Raw genomic sequence first — 25,478 nt, 5'->3', positions numbered from 1 at the left:
ACTTCTGTATTGGTCCGTCAGATACTCTAGGCTTTAGCCAAAGCTGGTAGCCCCTACGCTGCTGTGAGAATTTATGTGACTGTCCAGGTAGTCTGCTGTTCCTGTCTTCGCTGGCACCTGTTGGAAGTCGCTTGCTTGCACTTCCTGCCTACTCTAGTCTTGTTATCTTCCTTCTCAGGTCTTTGAGTAAGTTACAGATTAGACTGTCACAGTTATTGTCCTCTCTTGTTAGATAGAAATATTAGGTACAAGACTTAAACTTTGCAATTTATTATGCCTTTATCTTGCGACCAGACATGTAGTTCTTGCCAATTGCTCTCTGTTGCTTCACTGGCAGTAGGTCTTTTTTTTTTTTTTAAGATTTTATTTATTTATTATATATACAACATTCTGCTTCCATGTATATCTGCACACCAGAAGAGGGCACCAGATCTCATTACAGATGGTTGTGAGCCACCATGTGGTTGCTGGGAATTAAACTCAGGACCTCTGGAAGAGCAGTCAGTGCTCTTAACCTCTGAGCCATCTCTCCAGCCCCAGCAGTAGGTCTTAAATTGTGTATGTTTCTACCTTTCCTTCTCCTAGAGCATACTTGATATTTGCTATCATTGTATGTAGTCTTGTATCAAGTCTAAACCACCTTTAAACTAACAGGGGAATTGTAGTGATGCATCCGTCCGCACCTGTAGCACTGACCACACCTTTTGGGAATGGTCACAGGTGCGGGTATGACCATTTACAGGAGGAGAGGGGTAGGCAGCCCCTCAGGTTGGGGAGCAGGGTCTGTCTCCTGGGAGCAGGAACACTGCAGCAGTTACTTATCGTTCTCCATGTAAGATTATTTACTAATAAACTCCACTTCAATTATACTGGTCTGGTGAATCCATATATCCACACCATCACATGAATGCTTTTACAAATGACAAAAGGTGTATGTCAGTTGTGGGAATTCATGCAGCCAATAGCTTTTGGGGTATCTGCCCTTAGGGTGTGGTTTGAGGTGCTACATGTGGACGGATAAGTACAGGGAAGAAGCGTACTTGGGAGCAGAAGCAAGCTTGTGCAGTTCTTCCTGGGGCAGAACATTGGGACATGGAAACCTCTACCTTCTCCTGTATTCTGTGAGTTTATGTACCCCTTTGAATACCAATTCCCTTTGTATCCCCATAATAAAGACAATTTGTGACTCTCACCTTACCTGGCACCCAATGTGGGGCTGTACACCACCGCCTGTGCTAGCCCCTGACCCCACCCTCCATGTGCTGCCTTGGGTTCACTCACTTTTGCCTGTGTCCTGTGGTCCCAAAGCTTGTGCACAGCCACTTGTGGCCCCTGCCCTGCCCTCTGCTCAGCCAGTTGAAGTGGCAGGCTAGCACAGACTTCCATTCCCAGTTCACATTCCTGAGGGACAGGATCCCCTGCTCTCCCCATGCACTAGCCCACAAGGAGCACCACTAGTGATCAGGACCATAGTAACGCTCTCTGCCCAAGCACACAGCTGCTGTTTGGACCAGTACAGCCTGACTAGATCCCACTGCAAGAGCAGCTGGGCTCCCTGCCCGATATGCATGTACTTGGCAGTCTCATGCATTCTCATGAGTTCTGCCCAAGCGCTCCCAGATGATTGATTGAGCTAATAATATCGTTAGAAATATTCAGAGGTCAAGGAGTTAAACTCCACAAAAAGCAGTGATAAATAGATTTCAAACCTTAGACGAACTTGTTAAAACTGACAAACAAGTAGCTGAAGTACAGATGAAAGGGATGAGAGGGGACTTACCATCACTAGTACCTCTCAGAGCCAGAGACTCCTTCATCCCCTGCTATGATCTAGCCCTTTTACTGTTTCTGAACAGCCAGGAAATATTAAGGAAATACAGAATGTAAATGGGAGCCTAACCTTATGAAAGATTTAAAAGATATTAAGGAAGCAGTAGTTTCTTATGGCATGCATTCACCATATGTGAGGCAGTTATTAAAGACATGGTCTTCAAGAAGTAGGATCACTCCAAATGCCTGGCTTCAATTTGCCTCAGCGGTGTTAGAACATAGTCCATAGCTACAACAGAAGTGTTATTGGAGATAGGAAGCTAAGGTCCTTGAACATCAAGGTAGAATCCAAGGCTTTGAGTCTTCCCAAGATCAAATTCTTGGTGAGGGCTGTTATGCTGATATAGATAATCAAACTACATACAAGGAACACATCTTGTCCCTATGCTATACAGCAGCTTTGAATGCTTGGGACAAGATTCAAGAACCAGGAAAAAGATTGAGTCGTATACTAAGATTATATAAGGCCCCAAAAAATTGGTTAGTGACTTTTTGCAAAGATTGATTAATGCTATACAAATAGGGGTATCAGATCCAGAAGCTAGAGGAGTACTCACTGAATCTCTGGCTTTTGAAAATGCTAATTTAGAATGCAAAAAGATACTTGGGCCTTTAAAAATGAGATCAGCACCAATGGATAAATGGACCCTGCACACAGCCAATGGTGAGTCTTCTGACTATAACAAATGAGACGAGTAGAAGTGATTTCCAAAGGTATGAAGAGATATCAAAATACTAAACGTTTTAATTGTGGTAGAATAGGCCATCTGAGAAGAAATTGTAAACAGGGCATTCCTAGAAATGTTTCTTCTGGAAATGAACCAAATAGAAGACCACAACTTTCTGGATTATGCAGAAGATGCAGCAAAGTCCAACATTGGACCAATGTCTGTAGATCCACAAGAGGCAAACAAGACAACCCTGTATCACATGGAAACTCCTTGGAGGGCCTCTCACAGGCCTCAAAGTCTAATATGGTCCAGTCATTTCCAGTCACTGTGGAGGATAATCCTCCCCAGGATAATTAGAAAATCCAGTCCCTGTTGTAAAAAACCATACTGCTCTGGATGATTGAATAGCTTTGGAGGATGAATCAAAAATTCCACGAAGAAACTGAAAACTTATATTTTGGCAGGCTTCTATAAATGACCAAAAACAAAGCTAAGAGTACAAATAACATTATAATTGAGGGATTATTGAGCACAGGTACAGATGTAACTATTATTACTCCAGAATATTGGCATCCAAATTGGCCTCTTCAGAAGGCCAGAGACTGGAACCCTATCTCAGGCAAAATAATAATAATAATTAATAATAATAATAATAATAATAATAATAATAATAATAATGCATAGGGCCACAAGGACAGAGAGGTAAACTTTGGCCATATGTGGCTAATATAGCAGTGAGTCTATGGGGTCATGATCTATTGTAACCCAGATTAACATTCCTCCAGTCTCAGACAACACTGTAAGGCACTATAACAAAAGTCACCTACCATCCGGGCTGTACAAAAACAGGATACAACAACTTTCAGAGGGATCAACAGCCCTATCCTTAAAATGGTTAACTGACAAACCTGTCTGGGTTGAGCAATGGCCTATGACTTAAGAGAAGCTAGAGGCTCTAGAACATCTGGTCAGAAACAGCTAAATGCTGAACATATTGAAGAATCTACCAGCCCTTGTAATTCTCCTACATTTGTTATTAAAATGAAATATGGAAAATGGAGAATGCTGACAGACTTGAGAGCCATAAATAAAGTAATTCAAGTGATGGGTACTCTACAGTATGGAATGACTTTGTCTTCTTTGTTACCTAAATAATGACCTATTACAGTTATTGACTTAAAAGAGTGTTTCTTCAGGGCTGGAGAGATGGCTCAGCAGTTAAGAGTACTGCCTGTTCTTCCAAAGGTCCTGAGTTCAATTCCCAGCAACCACATGATGGCTCACAACCATTTGTAATGAGATTTGGTGCCCTCTACTGGCCTGCATACATTCATGCAGGCTGAACACTGTACACATAATAAATAAATCTTTTTTTTTTTTAAAGAGTGTTTCTTCACTATGTCTTTACAAGAAAAAGATGAGGAAAAATATGCCTTCATGGTGCCTACTTGTAATAATTCTGAATCAGTCAAGAGATATCAATGAAAGGTCTTCCCACAGGGAATGTGCCAATTCCTGTTCCAAAAACCATTGGAAATAATTGGTGCACAGTTTTCACATCCTATAATTTATTATTATGTGGATAATATTTTTATTGGCTGATACAAAGGCAGGCACTTTAGAAAAAAATGTTTGAAGTAAAGAAAGTTTTGCCTCACTGGGGATTACAAATTGCTCCTGAAAAAATACAGAGAGGAGATTCTATTAATTACTGAGGATATAAAATAGGTTTACAGAAAATTAGACCACAGAAAGTACAGATCAGGAGAGATCAATTGTGGACTCTTAATGATTTTCAAAATTTGCTAGATTTCCCATCTACAGACTACTACTTGATTAGAAACTGAATAATTTGAACAAGACCCTAAAAGGGGGCAAGGACTTAAACAGTCCAAGGGAATTACCAGCTGAAGCAGAAAAAGATTTGGCTTTGGTGGAAAAGAAGATACAAGAGGCACATATGGACTGTGTGGATCCAAAGCTTAACTACATTCTGGTTATATTACTCTCTAGAGAAAACCCTTCAGGAATTTTGATGCAGAAGGAAAATACTATATTAGAATGGATATTTCTACCACATAAAAAGAATAAGAAGTTAAAGACATGTGTAGAAAAGATTTCTGATTTGATTTTAAAGGGAAAATTAAGACTTCATCAACTGACTGGAATGGAGAAATTATTGTACCTTTAACCAATGAGGAAATTTTCTCTTTATGTGAAGATAATGAATATTGGCAAAGAACATGCAGTAATTTTTTGGGAAAGAACAATTATCCCAAAAGTGAGAGAACAAAATTCATAAAAAGTCCTTCTGCGCAGTATAAGGAAAACAACAATCTCTGAGTCCCTACGTTCTATACTGATGCAAACAAATCAGGAAAGAGAGGATATAAAAAGTCCTTATAACTGTGTGTAAAAGTCAGAATTGTATGCCATTCTCATGGACTTTATAGTTACCAACTCTTAATATGCAGAGAGTGTTGCTTTAAACATTGAAACTGATTAATTTATTCCTGATGAAACAGAATTAACTCTGTTATTCATATAACTACAGGATATAATCAGAATTACATATATACATACACACACACACACACACACACACACACACACACACACACACACATCATATCAGATCCCATATTGGTTTGCTAGGTCTTCTAGCATAAGGTAATGATGAAATTGATTGACTATTAATAGGAAGTGTGCTGGAGGTCTCAGAATTTTATAAAAAATGCCATGTTAATAGCAAAGGTTTAAAAAAGGATTTTACCATCACTTGGCAATAAGCCAAGGAGATCATTAAAAAAAAAAAAAAAGTCCTATTAGTTCCTTGTATAACCAAACTCCTTTACCTGTAGAAAGTAACCCTAAAGGTATGCAAATGAAATTTAGCAAGTGGATGTGTTTCATTTTGCAGAATTTGGAAAATTAAAAAGTATATGCCACACAATAGACACATTTGCAGGATTTCAATGGGCAACTGCTTTGAGCTCTAAAAGGGCTGATTCTGTAATTACACACCTACTAGAAGTAATGGCCATCATGGGTATACCTACACAAAGTAAAACTGACAATTCTCCAGCATATGTCTCTAGTAAGATGAAACAGTTTTTTTGAATATTATAACATAAAGCATATCACAGGTATACCACACCATACTACAGGACAAGCCATTGTTGAGAAATCTAATTGCACTCTAAAAGAAATACTTTTAAATAGGTAGGGGGAATCAAGAACCCCAAAGATAGATTGCATAATGCCATATTAACCTTGAATTTTCTTAATGCTAATGAGAAAGGAACAACAGCTGCAGAGAGACAGTAGACAATAGAAAAAATTTCTGAGTTAGATCAGCCTGTACACTTCAAAGACGTGCTGACCTCAAAACAGAAACCAGGATATATGCTACATTAGGGAAGGGGGTTTCACTTTTGTTTCCACAGGGGGAAGAAAAGCTATGAAAAACCTCAAAATTAATCAAGATTCGGTTTGAACAGGAGAAATCTCTTGATAAAGAGAAATGATAGCTCGTCCACCAAGGTGACAATCCTACAAGTTGTAAGGAAACCTCACAAGGGCTGGGGGAGGTTTCTGTTTGTGCAGGAAAATAGAAATACCCATCTTCAAGAAGTCAAAGACCTTGGACATATAGACACCTAAAGAATAAAGGATAACTATCCACCAAGCAAAGAAAAATCTGACTTATGGTACCAAATATCCTCTTCAGGGTAAAATCTCACTACGTAATCATCTATATTTCCTTACTTCTATAATAATAAGTAAGTAGTCCCAACTCAATTAAAAATCAAAACTAGCTTTGGAGTTAGAGCATGGCTCTCTCTTGCTCTAAATCCATGCATGTTGTTAAAAGAAACATTCTGAGTTCTGTCTCATATCCGAAGACTCACCTGGTATGGGACAGAAGAATACCAAAATCTAGGGACTATGGTTGTCCTAACTCTGTTTTCTCTCACCAAAATTCTACTTCTCCCCATACTTATTTTCACCTTTATTGGTACCTTTCTTTGGATGCATTATTTATAAAAATTTAAGCTTTCGGTTTTGATATTAATAATGTTTAAGTTTTCCACGGTGAACAATAAATTTTTCTAACAGCAATCTCTGAAGTCTCCAGAAAGAAGATGGGGCACCACAACAATGACTCCACCTGGTTCATAACAATGCCATTGAGCCGATAAATACCACTCAAATATCGGCTTTGGTCTAAAATGCTCAAGACCAAATCAGCTTGCTGAGATGATCCATCTGTTCACCTTCTTACAACACTCTAGTTACAACTTCAAATAAGCCTTACCTGCTACTCAGAGACTGGCTATAAATGATACAGCTAGTCCTCTTGTGATTTAACCATTGTTTTAGTTTTTTGCAGGATCCCATAGAGAAACTGTTGCCCCCAAGACAGCTAATTCTAAGAAATTCTAAGTAATTCTAAGAAAGTGATGCCCCCCCTCCAAAAAATTGGAATGAATTTTTTTTCCTCAGGGTTATGGATAATTGTTACCTGTTAAGGGTTGATTATTAGTTGCAATAGGGTTGGGGGTGGAATAATGAAGTTTAGGAATGAAGTTGGGAATATCTTTTGGAAAAGAAAAAAGGGGAATGGATGGGATGGGATAATAGGTAAATTAGTGTACCCACTTGTGAACTATTTTAGCAACTATTAGTTATAGACAATTTACATTAATATAGATTCTTACATATTGACACATGTGTAAAAATATTTTTGTATTTCTGTCAAAGATAATTGTTATAATGATACAAATTCAAAAATCACATTTATTATATTGTATATATTCCTATTTTTGCTTACAATATTTTGTATGGAAATGTAAAGTTATTTTTCATATTGTTTATATATACTACATATATATAGTATGTCTCTACCTCTGCTTCAAGATTGTTTATTTTTATATGTGATGCTTTAGTCTATAAACTACATAGGTTATTGAGAATTTCAGGTAATAGTCACCCATGTTTTTCATACTTAGTTAAGTTGGGTTCTCTAGATGCACAGAGATGTATTCCGAGTAGATAGATATAATCTTCAAAAATTTCAAAGTCCTATAGAATACGCAGTTAAATGTTTTAATATTTAGAACTCTGCTCTGCTGACATGAGACATGACTGCTTCTGGCAGCACCAAGCTATTTCCTGAGAGAATGATGGGCACCAGAGACATTCCATATGGAGCTTGTTTTCCTCTTGGCAAAACTGGCCTACTGGGCAAAGGACTGCCCTTGCCTCGACTGCTGACAGTATGCACACTGTCCAAACTGGACAAGTAGAATACAAGCAAAAGTGACTGCTGAGCCTTGCCAAGACAGGGTAGGACAGTCTTTGGAATCTTCCTGCTTCTGAAAATAGTCTGTCAGATATTCTAGGCCTTAGCCCAAGTTGGCTGCCCCACGTTGCTATGAGACTTTGGGTGACTGTGGAGGTAGCCAGCTGTTTCTGTCATTTCCTTCACCTTTTGGAAGTTGATTGCTTGTACTTCCTGTTTACTCAGGTAACATTATTTTTCCTTCTTAGTCTTTGATGGGGTTGAAGACTAGCTAGTCATAGCTATATTCCTCTCATAACTTAGCTAAGACATTTCAGGACAGGATAACTATCCTGAAACAATCTGTAATTTGCTAATTACCTTATTGTATATAATTTTGTATTAGGTTTAGAACCCTCTTAATTAGGGGAATTGTTGTGAGAATTCACTCAGTCAATAGCTTTTGGGGTACTGGCTCTTAGAGCATGGTTTGAGGTGCTACATGTGGACTGATAAGCAGAGGGAAGAAGCACGCTTGCTCTCTTGGGAGGTCAGAGTATAAGCAAGCTTGTATGGTTGTTCATGTCTCCCCAGGGTAGAGCAGTGGGACATAGTAGTCTCCACCTTGTCCTGTATTCTGTAAGTCTGTATTCCCCTTTGAATCCTATTTCCCTTTGTATCCCCATAATAAAGACAGTTTGTAACTTCTTGATATACCTCTCACTTTGTATGTCTTATGGGCTATGATCTGAACTTCTATATTATCATGCTGTAGTTCATGTATTGAATTCCTAATTCCAAACAACAATCCAGAAGATGTATTATGTGGGAGATGATTAGGTCATGGAGGCAGTGTGCTCATAAAATTGGTGTTCTTATAGAGGGCTGTGATGAAATTTTGTTTGTGCTCTAACAAATAAAGCTTGCCCAAAGATTAGAAGGTAGAGCTAGCCACTAGTTAACCATAGAGGCCAGGCAGTGGGGGCACACTATTATAATAAATGGCCTTTTCAGCATTATCGTCATATTATGAAAAAGGGAAAGAACAAATGAACAAAGAAAAGCCTGAAGATAAGCTGCCTAAAACAGTTAAAACCCACCCATTTCTCTTCCATACTTGTAAGTGCACCTGCTCACAATTCTACTGAGGAAAGTCTTATCTTACCATCTACTTTATCAGCTCATGATCAAGTGCCATCTGTGGTCTTCTCGATCCTGGCCTGTTGGCCTTCTCACCTCATTACAGACAGTACAGCAGGGCTGTGCACAGAGCTCAAATGACCACAATCAAGAAAAGGCACAGAGCTCTGTCACATTATTTGGAAAGATATTCTTTTCTGTTTGTTTATTTCTCATGTTTTCCCTCCTTCCTCCTTTCGTCCATTTTTTTACAGTGAGGGTAGAGATGGAACCCTCATGCATGCTAGGCAACTGCTCTACCACTATGTCACACTCCCACTCTTGATTAATTTTAAATACCTTTATCTTTCCATAAAACACAATGAATATTAATATTTGGTATCCAAATCTGAGCACTTTGGACTTTATTAGCTAAAATATCACCATTTCAAATATTTAAAGTAAATCACAATGGGGCTGGAGAGATGACTCAATGGTTGAGATCACTTGCTATTCTTGCAGAGGACCTGAGTTTCGTTCCCAGCATTCACAACCATCCATAACTCCAGTTCCAAGGGATCTGATGACTTCTTCTGACTTCCACAGACACACATGTGGTGCAAATATGTATATGTAGACAAGTTTTATATATATACATATATGAAAAATAAATTTTAAAATGATGAGCAATACTCTTCTACTTTACACTTAAAATTGAGAATCTTAAATTGGTGGGATTATTTAGTGGATATAGTTTCTTGCCACTGAGGTTGAGAAGCTGTTTTTTTTTCTTTTAATTTAAATATAATTACATGTTTTCCTCTTTCCCTTTCCTTCCTCTACCCCTCCAAACCTCCATGTACACCCTTGGCCCCTCAAATTCATGGCCTCATTTCAACCCTCATTACATATGTATGTAGATATTTTCCTAAGTATATCAACTAACCTGCTCAGTCCTTACAATGTTACTTATATGTGTATGATTTCAGGGTTCAGTACCTAGTATTGGATAACCAGTCTGTAGGCTCTTCCCTGGTGCAACTATGGAATGCTGAGATGGAGATGACCAGGGTTTTGATCTTCAGGAGTAACATGATAGAGAGAAGAACTCCTGCAGGTTGTCCTCTGACCTTTGCATACACACACATACTCTAAACTGTGTATACAAGTAGTAAGTATAGAAAGCAATCACTTCCTGTGCAAGAAATTCATACCTTACAAATTCCAAGCTTTATCTTGTTCTTGTTGATATCCATCTCTTCCCAGACATCCTTTTCCTGAGGGCGAGCATGCGCCAGAGATCCAGGCAATTTATCTGGTGATACACCAACAGGGATACCATTCTCCCCATCACTAAGCTGTTCATCTGGAAATACTTCATCTGTATTTTCTCGGAGCAAATCTCCTGGGATGGGAGTGGCATTTGCAATTCTGAAACATGAGGGGAGGAAAACAGACAATTCAAAAAACCAGAATCAAAAAGTTACCATGAGACAGACTATTCTACATTTTGTCTCTGGATTTAAGTTTATACATAATTAAGAGTTAAAACCTAAAACTTGTTTTTTGTTTGCTTGTTTGTTTGGTTTCTTTGTTTTTGTTTTGTTTTTCAAGACAGGATTTCACCTTGCAGCCTTGGCTGTCCTGGAACTCACTCTGTAGGCCAGGCTGGCCTGAACTTGCAGAGATCCACCTGCCTCTGCCTCCTAAGTGTTGGGACGAAAGGTGTGCACCACCACCGCCCTTGCTGACAATCACTTTAAAAGTGAGAAACATCTGTTCTACTCTCCATGAAGCTTTCTTCAATAAAATTTTCTATTCTTTAACATTTTTGTAAATTAAAAAAAAACAATTATACATAGGAAGTATAAGGGATATAAGGAAATAAATAGGGGTTAGATGATTTTTTAGTATGAAATGTGTACTACTGTTTCACTTACTTTTAATTTTTGTTAAATTTTTTTCATTCAGTATAGTTTGATCATGTTTTTCACCTTCTAGAACTCCTTCCTACTCACCCAATTTTATGTCCTTTCTCTCACTCTTTAAAACAAACAAACGAGGGGTGGTGGTGGCGCATGCCTTTAATCCCAGCACTGGGAGGCAGAGGTAGGCGCATCTCTGTGATTTTGAGTCCATCCTGGTCTACAAAGGGAGTTCCAGGACAGCTAGGGCTGTTACCCAAAGAAACCCTGTCTTGGAAAACAAACAACAAAATGAAAACCCCCAAACTGAACAAAACACACAGAAACAAAAATCAAAACCAACTGGCAAAAGAGAAATAAGACAGGCTGGAGAGATGGCTTAGAGGTTAAGAGAGCACTGACTGCTCTTCCAGAGGTTCTGAGTTCAATTCCTAGCAACCACATAGTGGCTCACAACCATCTGTTATGAGATCTGGTGCCCTCTTCTGGAGTGCAGATATACATGGAAGCAGAATGTTGTATATATAATAAATAAATAAAATAAAATAAAAAGAGAAATAAGAGCCCCCCCTCAGAAAAAAAGTGAGACAAACTATGTATGCTGTTTTTCATTACGACATTCATTAGGGCCCCAAGTAAAACAAAGGGGGAGATCAGAAATTCTGAAATTACAGAATTCATTCACGTCTACATGAGAAGAATAGAAAATATTTATAGGTCTTACTTTTATCCCAAATCCTAATTTGAACTAATAAAATAAATAAATAAATAAAAAATTTTTTAAAAGATTAAAAAAAGAAAGAAAGAAACCACTCAGGGTGGGGGGTGCTTGCCTTTAATCCCAGCACTAGGGAGGCAGAGGCAGGCAGATCTCTGAGTTTGAGGTCAGCCTGGTCTACAGAGTGAGTTCTAGGACAGCCAGGGCTACAGAGAAACCCTGTCTCAAAAAACCAAAATCCAAAACCAAACAAACAAAACCCCAAAAGGAAAGTTCTCTAATATAATTAAAAGAGAAAAACATTAAAACACGGAATTAGGGGCTGGAGAGATGGCTTGACAGTTAAGAGCACTTGTCCTTGCAGAGGATCTGGGTTTGGCTCCTACCACCCAATGGTGGCTTATAAATGTTTATAATTCTAGTTCCAGGGAATCTGATACCATCTTCTGACTTCTGTGGACACCCAGCATGCACATAATACATATACATACATGGAGCCAAAACACCCATACACATAAAGATAAACATAAAAAACCCACACATGGAAATAGCTGGGCACAGTGGGGCACACTAGTAATTCTGGATTCAGGAGGGTGAGGGCTCAGCTTAGTTAAACAGCAAGACTCCTGTTTCAAACAAACAAACCCAGCAAATAAATAAGAAAAAGAAAGAAGAATATAGATGGAAACATCATAACAATTCCTAATATTCTACATAAGTTAAAAGTACTTTCATAAGAAGAATATGTCTACACATTGTGTTCCCATGGAGTTTAAACGCAGTGCAATTAGAAGTTATGCTCTGTGGTGGTTTTACAAGCCTTCAATCCCAGCTCTTCGGAGGCAGAGGCAGGAGGATCTCTGAGTTCCAGGCCAACCTGGTCTATAGAGCAAGTTCCATACTTCCTGGGCTACACAGAGAAATCCTGTCTCAAAAACAACAACAACAAAAAGAATAATTATGACTCATTCTTTCAAAGTTCCCATATATATTTTTTAAGATCTATTTATTTACTTTATGTATGAGTGCTCTATCTGCATGTATGACCTTATGACAGAAGAGGGCATCAGATCCCACAGCTGTGAGTGCCATGTGGTTGCTGGGACTTGAACTTAGGAACTCTGGAAGAGCAGTTAGTACTCTTAATCCCTGAGCCATCTCTCCAGCTGCACCCCCCATCTATATTCTTTAGAAATACATATAATGCTCTCTCTGCTTAGAGGAAAACCCACTGTACCTCTGATATCAACATGTCACATTAGCTTTAAGCTTCCATTTCACAGAGTTAAGTAATTACAAAAGCCTAAGTAAGAAAAAGATTAACTGAAGGAAATGTTCAAGGCTTTCCCATGTCTTAGCACTTCACAATCTGAGGGGCTTGGGATGGACTAGCAAGAATCCCTGCATTCAGAAAAGGCAGCACTGTAGCTGTTGTGTAGCTACACTGAGCTGTGTAGGACATACCCGATTGCAGCAGGGGTCAGGCGGGTGTGCAGCTGAGGGGTGGCCGAGGTGGTGGTAGTAGTTAGGGAGCCATCAGTGCCACTCTTCTCCCAGTCGAAAGGCTCACTCTCAATTACTCCAAAGGTCTTGATGCTGTTGTCAAACACGGATGTAAGAAGCTAAATGACAAAGAAAAAAAAAAGCTAGAGTGAGCCAACAGTACTAAACTTAACATTCTTCTATAGCAGAAAGCACACCAGACCCACAAAAAGGATTTATAATATGATTTCCTTCAAAACTCATGATTCATAGAAGGAAACCAACTGGGATTATGTGGATGACAAGAACAAATTATTGTGGTACCAGGGTATAGCTGTATGAAATATTTTGTTGACACAAGATCTGTAACACAGCCTTTTATTTATAATCTACTCTCAGATAGCCTGGTAAAAGGAAGCATGTAACATGATTACATGTGGCCATGTATATTCGAGCGAGACCTTTTTTTGCTATTTATCTATCTCTTTAGGACATTTATATGGTTCAACCTAAGTAGACAGTGGTTATATCTGGGACATCTAAGAAAGAATCATAAAGAAAGTCCTTGTGCTTTTTTTGTGCATGTGTGGATTCTCTTCTTTTATGTATATGTTTATATATACAAAGTCAAATTTATCCTTTTAGTTTAACTTGTTTCACATATTTTACCCACACCTGTCCATATGTACCATTTCAATTTCATGAGTACAGCTTCATCCTCTAGTCATTTCTCTTACTCTATAAGTATCCTGACCTCTGGAATTTGTTTTTACAGTTCCTACTCCAGACTTGAAACCAGCACTTCTCATTGGAGCATTCTGCCCACATCTTTGAGGTTTAAAAAAATGACTCTAGCTATTAAGTGGACAACAGATGTCAAAGACAGTGATGATAAAAGGTGCTAAGAACCAGCTAGGAGGCTACTTGTCAGTTAAACCATCAGGGTTACTATGGTGATTTGGATATGACTTGGAAGAGACGAAAGGCCCTGCTGATAAAGCTGATGAAAGCTGTGAATGTAAGGACAGAATAAAGGTTAAGTTAGACCTGTCCTGAACCACTGGATACACTGTAGTGGATGGAAAGTGGTGGGTTTGGTGACGAGGATATTCTGCTGGTGAATCATTAGCATATAGATACCAATATATATACCAGTCATAGGGTCAGCTAATTTCACTTAATGACTTAGCAAAGAGGTCTGAGAGCAAAGACCTATGGTACTCCAGTATTTGTGTGTAAAGAATATGTCTCTTCCAAGGAAACAAAGGTTAGGAGTGGCCTGTGAAGCCTAAACCCTAGAATGTAGTGTTCTAAAAAGTAACTTAAGAAAGCATGCTTCAATGAGGAGCATCAAATGCTATCACATAAATCTATATCCTTCTAAGTATTTAATTAATTTTTCTTTCTCTTTTAACCTACTATAAACGCCAAGAAGCCAGTGCATGTCTGGTCTTATTCATCACTGCTTCTTCAGGAACCAAAACATTGTCTTACAAATAACAGTAACTTTAAAAATATTCCAAGAATACATACTTTAACTTTCACTTAATTACATAGAGGAAAAATGGTATGGAAAAGGAAACAAAAGAGGAGAGAGGAATTAGAAAAGGCATGATTACAAAATCTTGGAAATTATTTTGGTCCTAATTTAGTTTATGTAGGTTACCTGTGTTATAGTCTAGAGTACCCCAGAACATACCCCAGAAGTACAGGGTTACAGAAAACAAGAACAGCTGGGCATGTCACTCAGCTGTATAGTACTTCTTTCAAGTATGTTAGGGCCCTGAATCTGATTCTTCAGATCACACTGCAGAAGGGGGGAAAAAAGGAAAATGAAGGAGGCAGAAAGAAAGGTCTGGAAGGAGGAAGGGAAACCTGGGAAGGAACGGAAGGCAGGGGACTGGGATCAGGACATTCTAAATCAAGGTTCTCATGAATTCCTTCAAACTTATTAATATTATTATCATAGATGTGTGCAATGATGTACATGTGGTATAAGTCATTACAATCAGTTTAAAGCAGTTCATTTTTGTTAAACTGGGATATACAATAAAATGAATTTTTAAAGCACATTATTCAAGGCACAGAAAGGGCAATCAAAATGAGATTCTGAGTAATTTGAATTTTCTATTTCTCTGTAATTTCTAAATGTTTATGTATGATTTTTGAGACTGGGTTATGTATGATTTTTAATAACAAGTGTAACTAAGATGTATTTTCTAAAGTATTTTGGTTTAATACCTACACACATGTTAAACCCACAAAGACGTTTGATGCTAGATTTAAGCCATCATCAGACACAGATGCAATGGATTAATATTCCTCTTATCCTTATCAAAAAATACAATCACTATTAGTGTCATTTATCTCCATATGAAATTTTAATTTGCCATTTGACAGAAAATGGACAGAAATGATTTGTAGCATGATATATTGAACTTCACTGAGGATCTTGATTTCTGAATTCTAACTGAATAAATGCAGAGTAGTGGATCAATAAAGCACTTATCCCAGAGAGTACAATATTGGCTTGGCTAACTCAAAGATCATTCAATGAAAAAGAAAGTGCTTCACTTTCTTTTGTGATACATAAGTAGATGAAACAGGTAAAGAAATGCACATATTTTTTGTTTCTCTGCTCTTTGGGGTATTTGAGCCATATGTTTTCCAAAGTTGTATTGCACCCACCCTCTAGAGAACAGACCCAGCAAGACAGAGCACAATTAAAGAAAACAATATAGGAGGATACATAGCATCAGCTGTTTTAATTTTTTAAAGTTTTCTCTAATTTAAATTTTATGTGTATGAGCAATTGCCTGCATTTATGTATGAGTACCATGTGTGCCTGGTACCCAAGGAGGCCAGAAAAGGGCATGAGATGCCCTGGAACTGGAGTTACAGATGGTTGTGACTCACAAAGGTGCTGGAGCACAGTTCTCACCACAGGGCACAGCATATAGCTTAGATGTGGCTTTTATCAGAGGTCACAACACATAGCTTGGGCATGGCTTTCTTTTATTAAGGTGATATTCCACAGCACTATCCTCTAAGCCACAGAGCAGGCATCTTAACAAGAGCGGCAATGTTGTTTAAAGATGCTCTGCGCTGAGCATCTTGACTGTTGATGCTCCTTCACAGGAGAACGTCTAGAATACTTCTGGTGAATATCCAGCACTAATTCCAGCTAGCTGTATGCAAATCTGTCTTAACTGCATTGGCCTGGAGGGGAAGAGCTAGAATATATATGCTGAGGAAGACTAGGGAGGAGGAGGAGGAAGCCATCATCCATACAGAGTGAAGACTTTCTTTCCAGTTTACCTGCTCTCATGCCACCTGCACTTCTGTGCTATAAGTAGGCCCAATAAAATCAATTCACTAGTCCCTCGGGGGAAACTCTGGTGAAATTGAAATCTGGCCTGTGACTGACATTGCTCAGTCTTCTCCCATGGAGAAAATGCTCACAACAGATAGGAAATTTTTTAGTTTTTATGATTCATGGTATGAAGAAAAATTAGTAAATAAAAGAAAATGTTAGAAGAATGAAAACATGGAAATATTTTTAGCAAAGAACTTATTTATGAAGATTAAGATGGCTACGTGTTTCTCCAGAATGGAAGAGAAAGCTGAAAGGTCATCTGCATGGTCTTAATACCCAAGATGAAAATGTAACTAAAGGCTAAATGATTGTTAAGTTTCTCTAACAGTATCTCACTAGTGATTTTCTCCTTGACAAACAAGCCAACAAAACAAAAAAACTGTTGCTTAGATGGAAAATTTCAGACCCTGGCTCACTGCTGCCCCTACTTACAGCCCAGAGATACAGGCCCACTATCATTTTAATCAGAAATCACTATTATTTTAATCAGAAAATTAGACAATGGCTAAATTTCTCTCTCTCTCTCTCCTCTCTCTCTCCTCTCTCTCTCTCTCTCTCCTCTCTCTCTCTCTCTCTCTCCTCTCTCTCTCCTCTCTCTCTCTCTCTCCTCTCTCTCTCTCTCTCTCTCTCTCTCTCTCTCTCTCTCTCTCTCTCTCTCTCTTGTTTTTTGAGACAGGGTTTCTCTGTGGCTTTGGAGGCTGTCCTGGAACTAGCTCTTGTAGACCAGGCTGGTCTCGAACTCACAGAGATCCTCCTGCCTCTGTCTCCCGAGTGCTGGGATTAAAGGCATGCGCCACCACCACCTGGCTAAATTTTTCTCTTTCTTGAAGCAATCTGGAAGGCACTTAACACTGATTCTAGCCATGCCAACAGCTATCAAATGCCAGCAAGCAGATCCTGGGTTACTGTTCTGGAGACTAGCCTTGGAGTTCCAAAGAAAAAGAGACATCAATCAACAGGTCACTTTGCAAGCCCATCAAGAGATTCTAATGAACTTTGATTTGGATGTTTAAAAATATCCTCTGTTCTAGCTTCTTCTGCTTGCCTTTACAACTTCCTCACATCTCTCTCCAGGCATCAGGCAAGGACTTGCTTTCTCCCCTACACATGACTGTTGTATAAGAACTACCAAAGTACTTTTGGGGTCTTTTAGGCAGACATAGTAGAGGAGAAAGTACCCTGACTGCTATACTCAAACCCCCATTCAGCTGGAAGAAGCCAGATCAGTCACTGTTCCAATTCTATAGTAGCAGCTAGGGTGTGTGTGTGTGTGTGTGTGTGTGTGTGTGTGTGTGGGTGTGGGTGTGGGTGTGGGTGTGGGTGTGGGTGTGGGTGTGTGGGTGTGTGTGTAAAAATAGGAGGTAAGATTTGGCTAGGAAGTTTAGAGTAAAAAGACCATAAAGAAAAGTAACCAGCATGCCTTTAATCCCAGCACTCGGGAGGCAGAGGCAGGCAGATCTCTGTGAGTTTAAGACCAGCCAGGTATACAGAGCAAGTTCCAGGACAGGCTCCAAAGCTATAGATAAACCTTGTCTCCAAAAAACAAACAAAAAGTTAATCCCTTGTGTCAGGGGCCTCCTTCAGAGGCTCATAGAGACCATATTCACCAAACACTCTCTTTTCACTTTCTGTCTCTAGAGACTTTAGAAAGTCAGCATGTGCTGGCTGAGTTTTAAGGGAAAAAAATGAAAATGTGTAATAAAAAGGAGGAATAGTAAGAAGCCTCCCCTCACCTCCCATATCAAAGGAGGCTAGCCTGCCAAGGACCATAATCTCTCACCACCCTTTAAAACTTTAAAAGAAATTCAAAATTTTGTTGTTGTTTTGTTTTTGTTTGTTGAGAAAATTTCTCACTGTGTAGCCCTGGCTTGCCCAGAACTTGCTATGTAGGCAATGCGGGCCCTCAATTTATAGAGATCCACCTCTGCCTCCCAAATGCTGGGATAAAAGGCATGAACCAACATGCCTTGCTAAGAATTCAAATATTTTAGTCTCCCCTACTGGCAAAACTTCTGCTTACCCAAAGACCATGCTGCATTCCCATAACATAATATCCCTTCCCCCTTTCCTGTATATCTTGTGGGGATACTTTCCAAATTAGCCAATCAGGAGTAGACTGTGATGTTGAAGCTCAGACAATGAGAAACCGCTAACAGCTAATTCCCCTTGAATTAGGAATTAAAGACAGAGGCCATCTTAGTTACATGAGCTACTTGCTAGTCTGGTTTGGGTCATGGCATACCCTGTTTACAAAAAGAAGCTGTTGGTTACTTTCATTTGGTTCACACGTTTCTTTGTTCAACACCAAGAATATTTTTCTATCATTATTGTGTTAACTTCCTGCATGAACTGAGAAACATACCCATGACTCTCAAGAGAATATCTGGTAACTTAACAAAACAAAGTATTGCTTTTCAAAGTTGAGCTCAAGCTGGGCACAGTGGCTCATACCTTTAATACTAGCACTTGGGAGGGGCAGAGGCAGAGGAAGGGGGGAATCTCTGCGAGTTCCAGGTCACCTTGGTCTTCATAGAGTTCCTGGATATTCAGGACTACATTGAAAGACCTTGTCTCAAACAAAAAGGTCAGCTAAAGAAATTACTCCTATATAGTGGGAAATAGAACAGACTGGAGAAGTTAACATCTGGGCTGAGTTTCTAATTGAGCATGATAAGCAATGTTAGGACACAAACATTCTAGAGAGGACATGCTGGGAAAAGGGCGGGGAGCCCTATCTAAGTACATCCAAAGGGCCAAGACAGCCCAATCATACAAGTGCAATAAGAATGAAAGTAGGAAAGGTTAAAGTAGTAGAGACAAGAAATGACCCAGTTCTCTCCATCTCCACTGCATATATCTAAGTCAAGGCCATCATTATCTCTATCCTCACAGCCACAGAAGACCAACCTTGTATTCCACTGCAAGTAGAACTTGATCAGTACAATTGAGTTCAGGCTAGTAAGCCAAAGCGTAGCAGATCATTTTCAAACCTGGATAAGCATCCATACTCCTTCTCCCCCTGACTGCAAAAAGCCTGCATGCACAAAAAACCACTTGAGAGTTGCCTAGCAAATCCACAACAAACTGACTAGTTGTGGTATATGATCAAGAAATCTACATGGTGTTTAGACAAAAACCCCCTCTTCTTTCCAAGGCACTGCCTCATACCTTCCCAACCCAACTCTTAAGTCTCCTTTGCCTTCCTGGAATGCATGCAACTGAAAAAGCTATTCTCTTAAAACACAAAAAGGAATTGATAAAATGGCTCAGCTGGTAAAGACACTTGCTGCCAAACACAACAAGACTCTACATTCTACAAAGAGAGAACTGACTCCCACACTTTGTCCTTTGATCTTTATACATGTACCCTGCTATGTACAACTCCTTACATATAAATATAGGAATATAAATTTCAAAAGAAACACAAACAGGCTATTTGTTCACACTGCATAAAGATGTATCTGTTTTGCCTCGCCTGCCTAAGGCACCTGATTAGTTTAATAAAGAACTGAATGGCCAATAGCTAGGCAGGAGAGGATAGGTGGGACTTCCCAGGCAAAGAGGACTTCAGGTTTAGAATCTGGCATGGCATGAGACACCAGTGAGACATGGAGGGAGTCTGGGCATACAGAATGGAGAGGTAAAAAGCAACATAGCAAAACATAGATTAATAGGAACAGGTTAAGTTTTAAAAGATAGCTGGAGACAAACTAAGCTAAGGCCAAGCTTTAATAATTAATAAGTCTCTGTGTCATTATTTGGGGGCTAGTGACCCAAAGAAGTCCTATGATAAGGATCATCATGTCCTGGTTTTGTTCTATTTGTTTTCAAGGCTTTCTGTTCACTTAGAATAGAATTCAAACTTCTTAAAAAGGATTATAAAGCCCTGCAGCATCTGTCCTCCTGTTTCTCCAACCTCACCTCAAGCCATTTACTCCTTTTGTGATATTAAACTCCCTTGTTTTATTTCAATTCCTTTCTTACCTCAGGATGTAGTAGGCATATACTTTTGTTCACATTCTATCCCTTAGTTTTCTTCTTCATATGGCCACCACCACCCAGCAAGCTCAGACCTTCTTGAACACTGATGATACACTGACAACAGTCACCAAAATACTCCAATGAATTGTATCAACATTTCACTAACTTACCCTCTCCTGTCACCTGTTCTCTCCCACTGTTTGTGAAAGACCAGAGAACAGGAAAGAATCATGCCTCCTCCATTCTTCCCCCAAAAGAAAATAACCATACTTTGCTCTGTTACTAAATAATAGACCTGATCCTTAGAGAACATCAAAATGAAAAACTTGTAACAGCAATTTAACTAGACTCTTCAAATATTTGCTGGCATATGGCAGTCTTTCTTAGATTATAAGAATAACTAAGAGGCGGGGCTGGAGAGATGGCTCAGAGGATAAGAGCACTGCCTGCTTTTCCAGAGGTCCTGAGTTCAATTCCCAGCAACCACATGGTGGCTCACAACCATCTGCAATGAGATCTGTGCCCTCTCTGACCTGCAGGCCTACATGTCGGCAGAACACTGTATACATAATAAATAAATAAATCTAAAAAAAAAAGAATAACTAAGAGGCAAATGTGAACAAAAGCTGCCTAAACTTTCAGTTAGGATTTTGTGAATTTATAAATAAAAAATTATCAGTACCCAGCCAGGTGGTGGTGGCACATGTCTTAATTAAAACATCCTAATTAAAACACAGGGAATCCAACCCCTTTTTCTGACCTCTACAGACACCAGGCACAGACACAGACATACATGCAGGCAAAACATTCATTATATATAAAATAAATAAATGTGATTTTTTTAAAAGAACACTTTTGCTGGGCATAAAGGCAACAGTCTAATCCCAGCACTTTGGAGGACTAAAGCAAGAGAAGTATAAATCTGAAGCTAACCTGAGCCACATAGTAAAGATTCTGTCTTACACACACACACACACACACACACACACACACACACACACACTGCAACAACTCTAAAACAATGTATTGTCTCACTCTGTGAGTAGTTTATTATATCAATAGTCACATGGGAAAGAAGACAAGTTCATTCACTTAGGCCTCAGACCCAAGGTTTGTTGACTCTGCTTTATATCCTGTCCATACTTTAAATAATAGCTGTAATTTCACAGAGAAATAATTACTATGAAAATGAAATCACTTTGGGATAGGCATGGACACTGATGACCCTTTAGAATTTAAAACTTCCATTAGTTTCTGGGTGTTGGTGGTACACACCTTTAATCCCAGCACTCAGGAGGCAGAGGCAGATGGATCTCTGTAAGTTCGAGGCCAGCCTGGTTTACAAGAGCAAGTTCCAGGACAGCTAAGGCTGTTACACAGTGAAACTCTGTCTCAAAAAACAAAACACTTCCATTAGCAAGCAGTGAAGTCAAATGAAGATAAAATTATATGCTAATATATATTATCATCATCATCATCATCATCATCATCATCATCATCATCATCATCATCATCTATGGAGTTTTATTTGTGTTTTCAGTAGAACAACTGTTTTGGCATTAAGCTTTGACCAGGTTCTCTCTGTGAGCAATACAATTTGAGGTAAACCTAGCTGATCATTGAAGGGCTTGTTAACTGCTACACTACATAATTAATTCAGTGGCCACAGGCAGAGCTAATAGCATTTATTGACTACCAGCCAACATCAGTCTTCAACAGATATATTATCTAGTTGTACAGTTCCTTCTGGTCAAGAAACTGCTATAAAATTTACTTCATTAGAATTACCATCATACTCTCTATCAGTGATTCTCAACCTTCCTAATGCTGCGACACTTTATAATACAGTTCCTCATGTTGTGCTGACCCCCCCAACATAAAATTATGTTCATTGCTACTTTGTAACTATAATTTTGCTACTATTATGAAAGGATCATTTGACCCCCAGGTTGAGAACCACTGCTCTATATATTAAGTAAATCACATTAAGAACAGAAAAATTTGCTACATAATAAATCTAACCATGAAGTAGGTTCATCCAAAAGACTCTGACTCTCATTCTCTCACACACACACATATTCATACACCCCACATCATCATCATGTTAACTTCACTTTTCTCAGGCTGTATTAAGTAATGTTACTATAGGCACCTTCCATATTTAATTCTGACATTCTTAAATCTACAGTGAGTAAAAGCAAAGACTAAAAGAAAGAAAAGTCAACGTACAGAACTCACAAAGATGGTTTACCTGGTAGTCTGGTTTTGTAAAATAATCCAAAGAGGAAATATGGTCAAGAAAGGTGCTGAATTCGGGAGGGAGGTGTTTCAACATGAGCCTGTGGTCATACCTCTCCTTAATGGAACCTACTTGCTCCTGGAAAGTAAAGAGAACAGGAACCAAAGTCAGCTTCTTTTGGAAGCTATGATTACAAGCACACAGCTAACAATCTCAAGAGAATGTACCAGGCTATGGGATGAAAGTGGTGAAGTAACAAGCAAGAGAAGTGCTCACTAACTGCTTTAAACACAGTGCGTCCAAGTGGGAAGGGAAGATAATAAAATGCAAAGCTAACAGTGATATGGAGTCTGTTACAGTGAACTGATGGCCCCGAAGAGTTCTTTAAACCGGGTTACTTTCCTTTATCAAGGTAATATTAATAGTTTTTCAAAAAAATAATCTGATAATTAAAAACTAGGATGTATAATTCACATCAGAAGAAATGCTATTCATGTGTGTGTGTGTGGGTGTTTCGAGACAGGGTTTCTTTGTATTACTGTGGAGATTGTCCTGGAACTCACTCTGTAGACCAGGCTAGCTTCAAACTCAGAGATCTGCCTGCCTCTGCTTCCCGAGTGCTGGGATTAAATGTGTGAGCCACCAATGCCTGGCTTAGAAATGCTATTTTTACAAGGTGTATCTATTCTTAATATACATAGAAAAAAATCATAATATTACTAATGTCAGCTTACTAATATCAGAGAAAAAATACATACTATAATGCAGTGAAGTTGCTTATAGATTTTAAGTTTCATATGTAAGTAGATTTTTTTTAAAAAATTGGAAATACAGTTTACAACTAAACTGATAAATACAACAATTACACACCTATAAGAGGGATTATGTGATTTTTTTTATCTTTTTCTTACTGACTATTTTTTTGTAGTGCTAGGAACTGAGTTCAGGAACTTACACATGCTAGGGGTGCACTCTACCATTGCGTGATATGTCCATCTGATCTCCATGAGATCTCAATATATGAAAATATTATACTAAGTATATTTTTAACAAAAATACTGAGGAGAAATTTTGTTTTTAATTTATCAAAACAGTTTCTCTGGGTAGCCCTAGCTGTCCTGGAACTCACTCTGTAGACCAGGCCAACCTGGAACTCACAGAGATCTGCCTGCCTCTGCCTCCCAAGTGCTGGGATTAAGGTGTATGCCACCACCACCCAGCTTGAAGAGAAAATTTTATTCTTTCCCTACCAAAACTGACATTACAATTCAAAATTACCTTGTCCTTGATTTTCCTCCAAGGCAGCTGACCAACCACAAACTCTACCAACATGTAGAATAAGGACCAAAGGTCATCGTGTCTTCCCATTTCCTTGAGATGTAAGAGAATTCAGTCATATTACATCACAAATTTGTTTGAGCACATCTCATTGTTTAAAGCCCACCCATTAATTTCCCATAAATCACCTGGTAAACATCTATATGTCACATAGTTATGTATCAATCCATATGCAGAATATGTATACTGAGAAATGTTTTGATATAAACATCCTACCTGGAGATGTAGTTCAGCAATAAATTAGTTCACCGAGTGTAAGACCCTGGGTTATACTCTCAACATCACAAAAAAAAAAAAAAATAACCAAAAAGCAAAAACAGCACAGGGCTGGGGATACAGCTCAGTTGGTAGAGTAACATAAGGCCCTTGGTCTGATACCCAGTACCACATAAAACTTGATGTGGCAGTGCATGCCTGTAATCCCAGGACATGGCAGGGAAAAGTGGAGGAACCAGAAGTCCAAGGCCATTCTTGTTGCAAATAAAAGAATTCACACCCAAATTAACCTAACCCAAATTCTTAAAATTAAAAATAAAGAGTAATCCTAAACTACTTCTTTTTTTTTTTCAGTTAGAAACAAGAAAATTGATGTGTTGGCTTATTGCTTTTGTTGCAGTGTGGGGCTTAAACCAGGTCTCCCCATGCTAGTCAAGAGCTTTACCACTGACTTAATCTCCATGCCCCTTGTTACAAAAACAAAGGACCTGATGTACAAAAGTTAGTGCATATTATAAAGAAAACAACCTATATTCCATAAGATATAAACAGTATTATATCCACTATTGCTTTTATTATATTGTTTGGGGTGCGTGTGTGTACATGTGTGGGTCCTCATGTGCCATAGAAAGCACATAGAAATTAGAGGACAACTTGCCAGAGTTACTTCTCTTCTTCCACTATATGGGTTTTAAGGATCAAACTGAGATTGTCAGGCTAGGTGATTAAGTACCTTTACCTGCTGAGCCATTACGCTGGCCTCATCCTACAAATAATTTCTTAGAATAGAATCCAGGTATTTTATTTCTTCAAACATCTATATTTAAATTTTCAATGCTAATACATAATTAAACATATACAATCCCAATAGATTTGCTTATTAGCTGTTGCCTTTTCTGGCAAACACAACTTGATTTTTTATGCAGCTGCCCATATCTATTACCCACTATACATCTTACCATGAATTTGTGTCACGTTTTCCTTTATCATCAGCATTAAACAAAACATCGAATTAAGGCAACTATCCAGGTAAATGTGTAGCTATAAAAGGGACCCTCAGCTCCTGAGCACTTTTTATACCTCTGAACTGAAATATAAAGGTGTCAGGGTGATGCAAGCCATGAACATGCAGTTATGACAATCCTGGGTCAGATACAAACCCTGTTACGATGAGCATTGATTGATGCATAGCGAACTGTCCCTCGAAAGCCTGCTACAGCACGGGGCTACAATAAACCACACAATCATACAGAATTAAATAGCAAGAAATTTAATGCAGTTGAAGACATGGTAGAGCAT

General features: G+C 38.7%; 1 protein-coding gene across 3 annotated transcripts in view; it reads right to left on the bottom strand.

The window, feature by feature from the left end:
• Window positions 1-25,478, bottom strand: part of Ttbk2 (tau tubulin kinase 2) — a 143,899-nt gene that overhangs the window by 29,794 nt on the left and 88,627 nt on the right. For all 3 annotated transcript variants that reach the window (XM_035447135.1, XM_027422100.2, XM_035447136.1), the window contains 5 exons: window positions 25,340-25,405; window positions 23,904-23,996; window positions 22,638-22,763; window positions 13,012-13,169; window positions 10,119-10,335 (listed from right to left, as the gene is read on the bottom strand). In XM_035447135.1, the coding sequence (XP_035303026.1) occupies window positions 10,119-10,335; window positions 13,012-13,169; window positions 22,638-22,763; window positions 23,904-23,996; window positions 25,340-25,405 (660 nt within the window). The remainder of the gene's footprint in view (window positions 1-10,118; window positions 10,336-13,011; window positions 13,170-22,637; window positions 22,764-23,903; window positions 23,997-25,339; window positions 25,406-25,478) is intronic.

Source organism: Cricetulus griseus, chromosome 6, assembly GCF_003668045.3.
Source record: "Cricetulus griseus strain 17A/GY chromosome 6, alternate assembly CriGri-PICRH-1.0, whole genome shotgun sequence".
NCBI classification, from domain to species: domain Eukaryota; kingdom Metazoa; phylum Chordata; class Mammalia; order Rodentia; family Cricetidae; genus Cricetulus; species Cricetulus griseus.
This window is presented reverse-complemented; position numbering and strand designations above follow the sequence as displayed.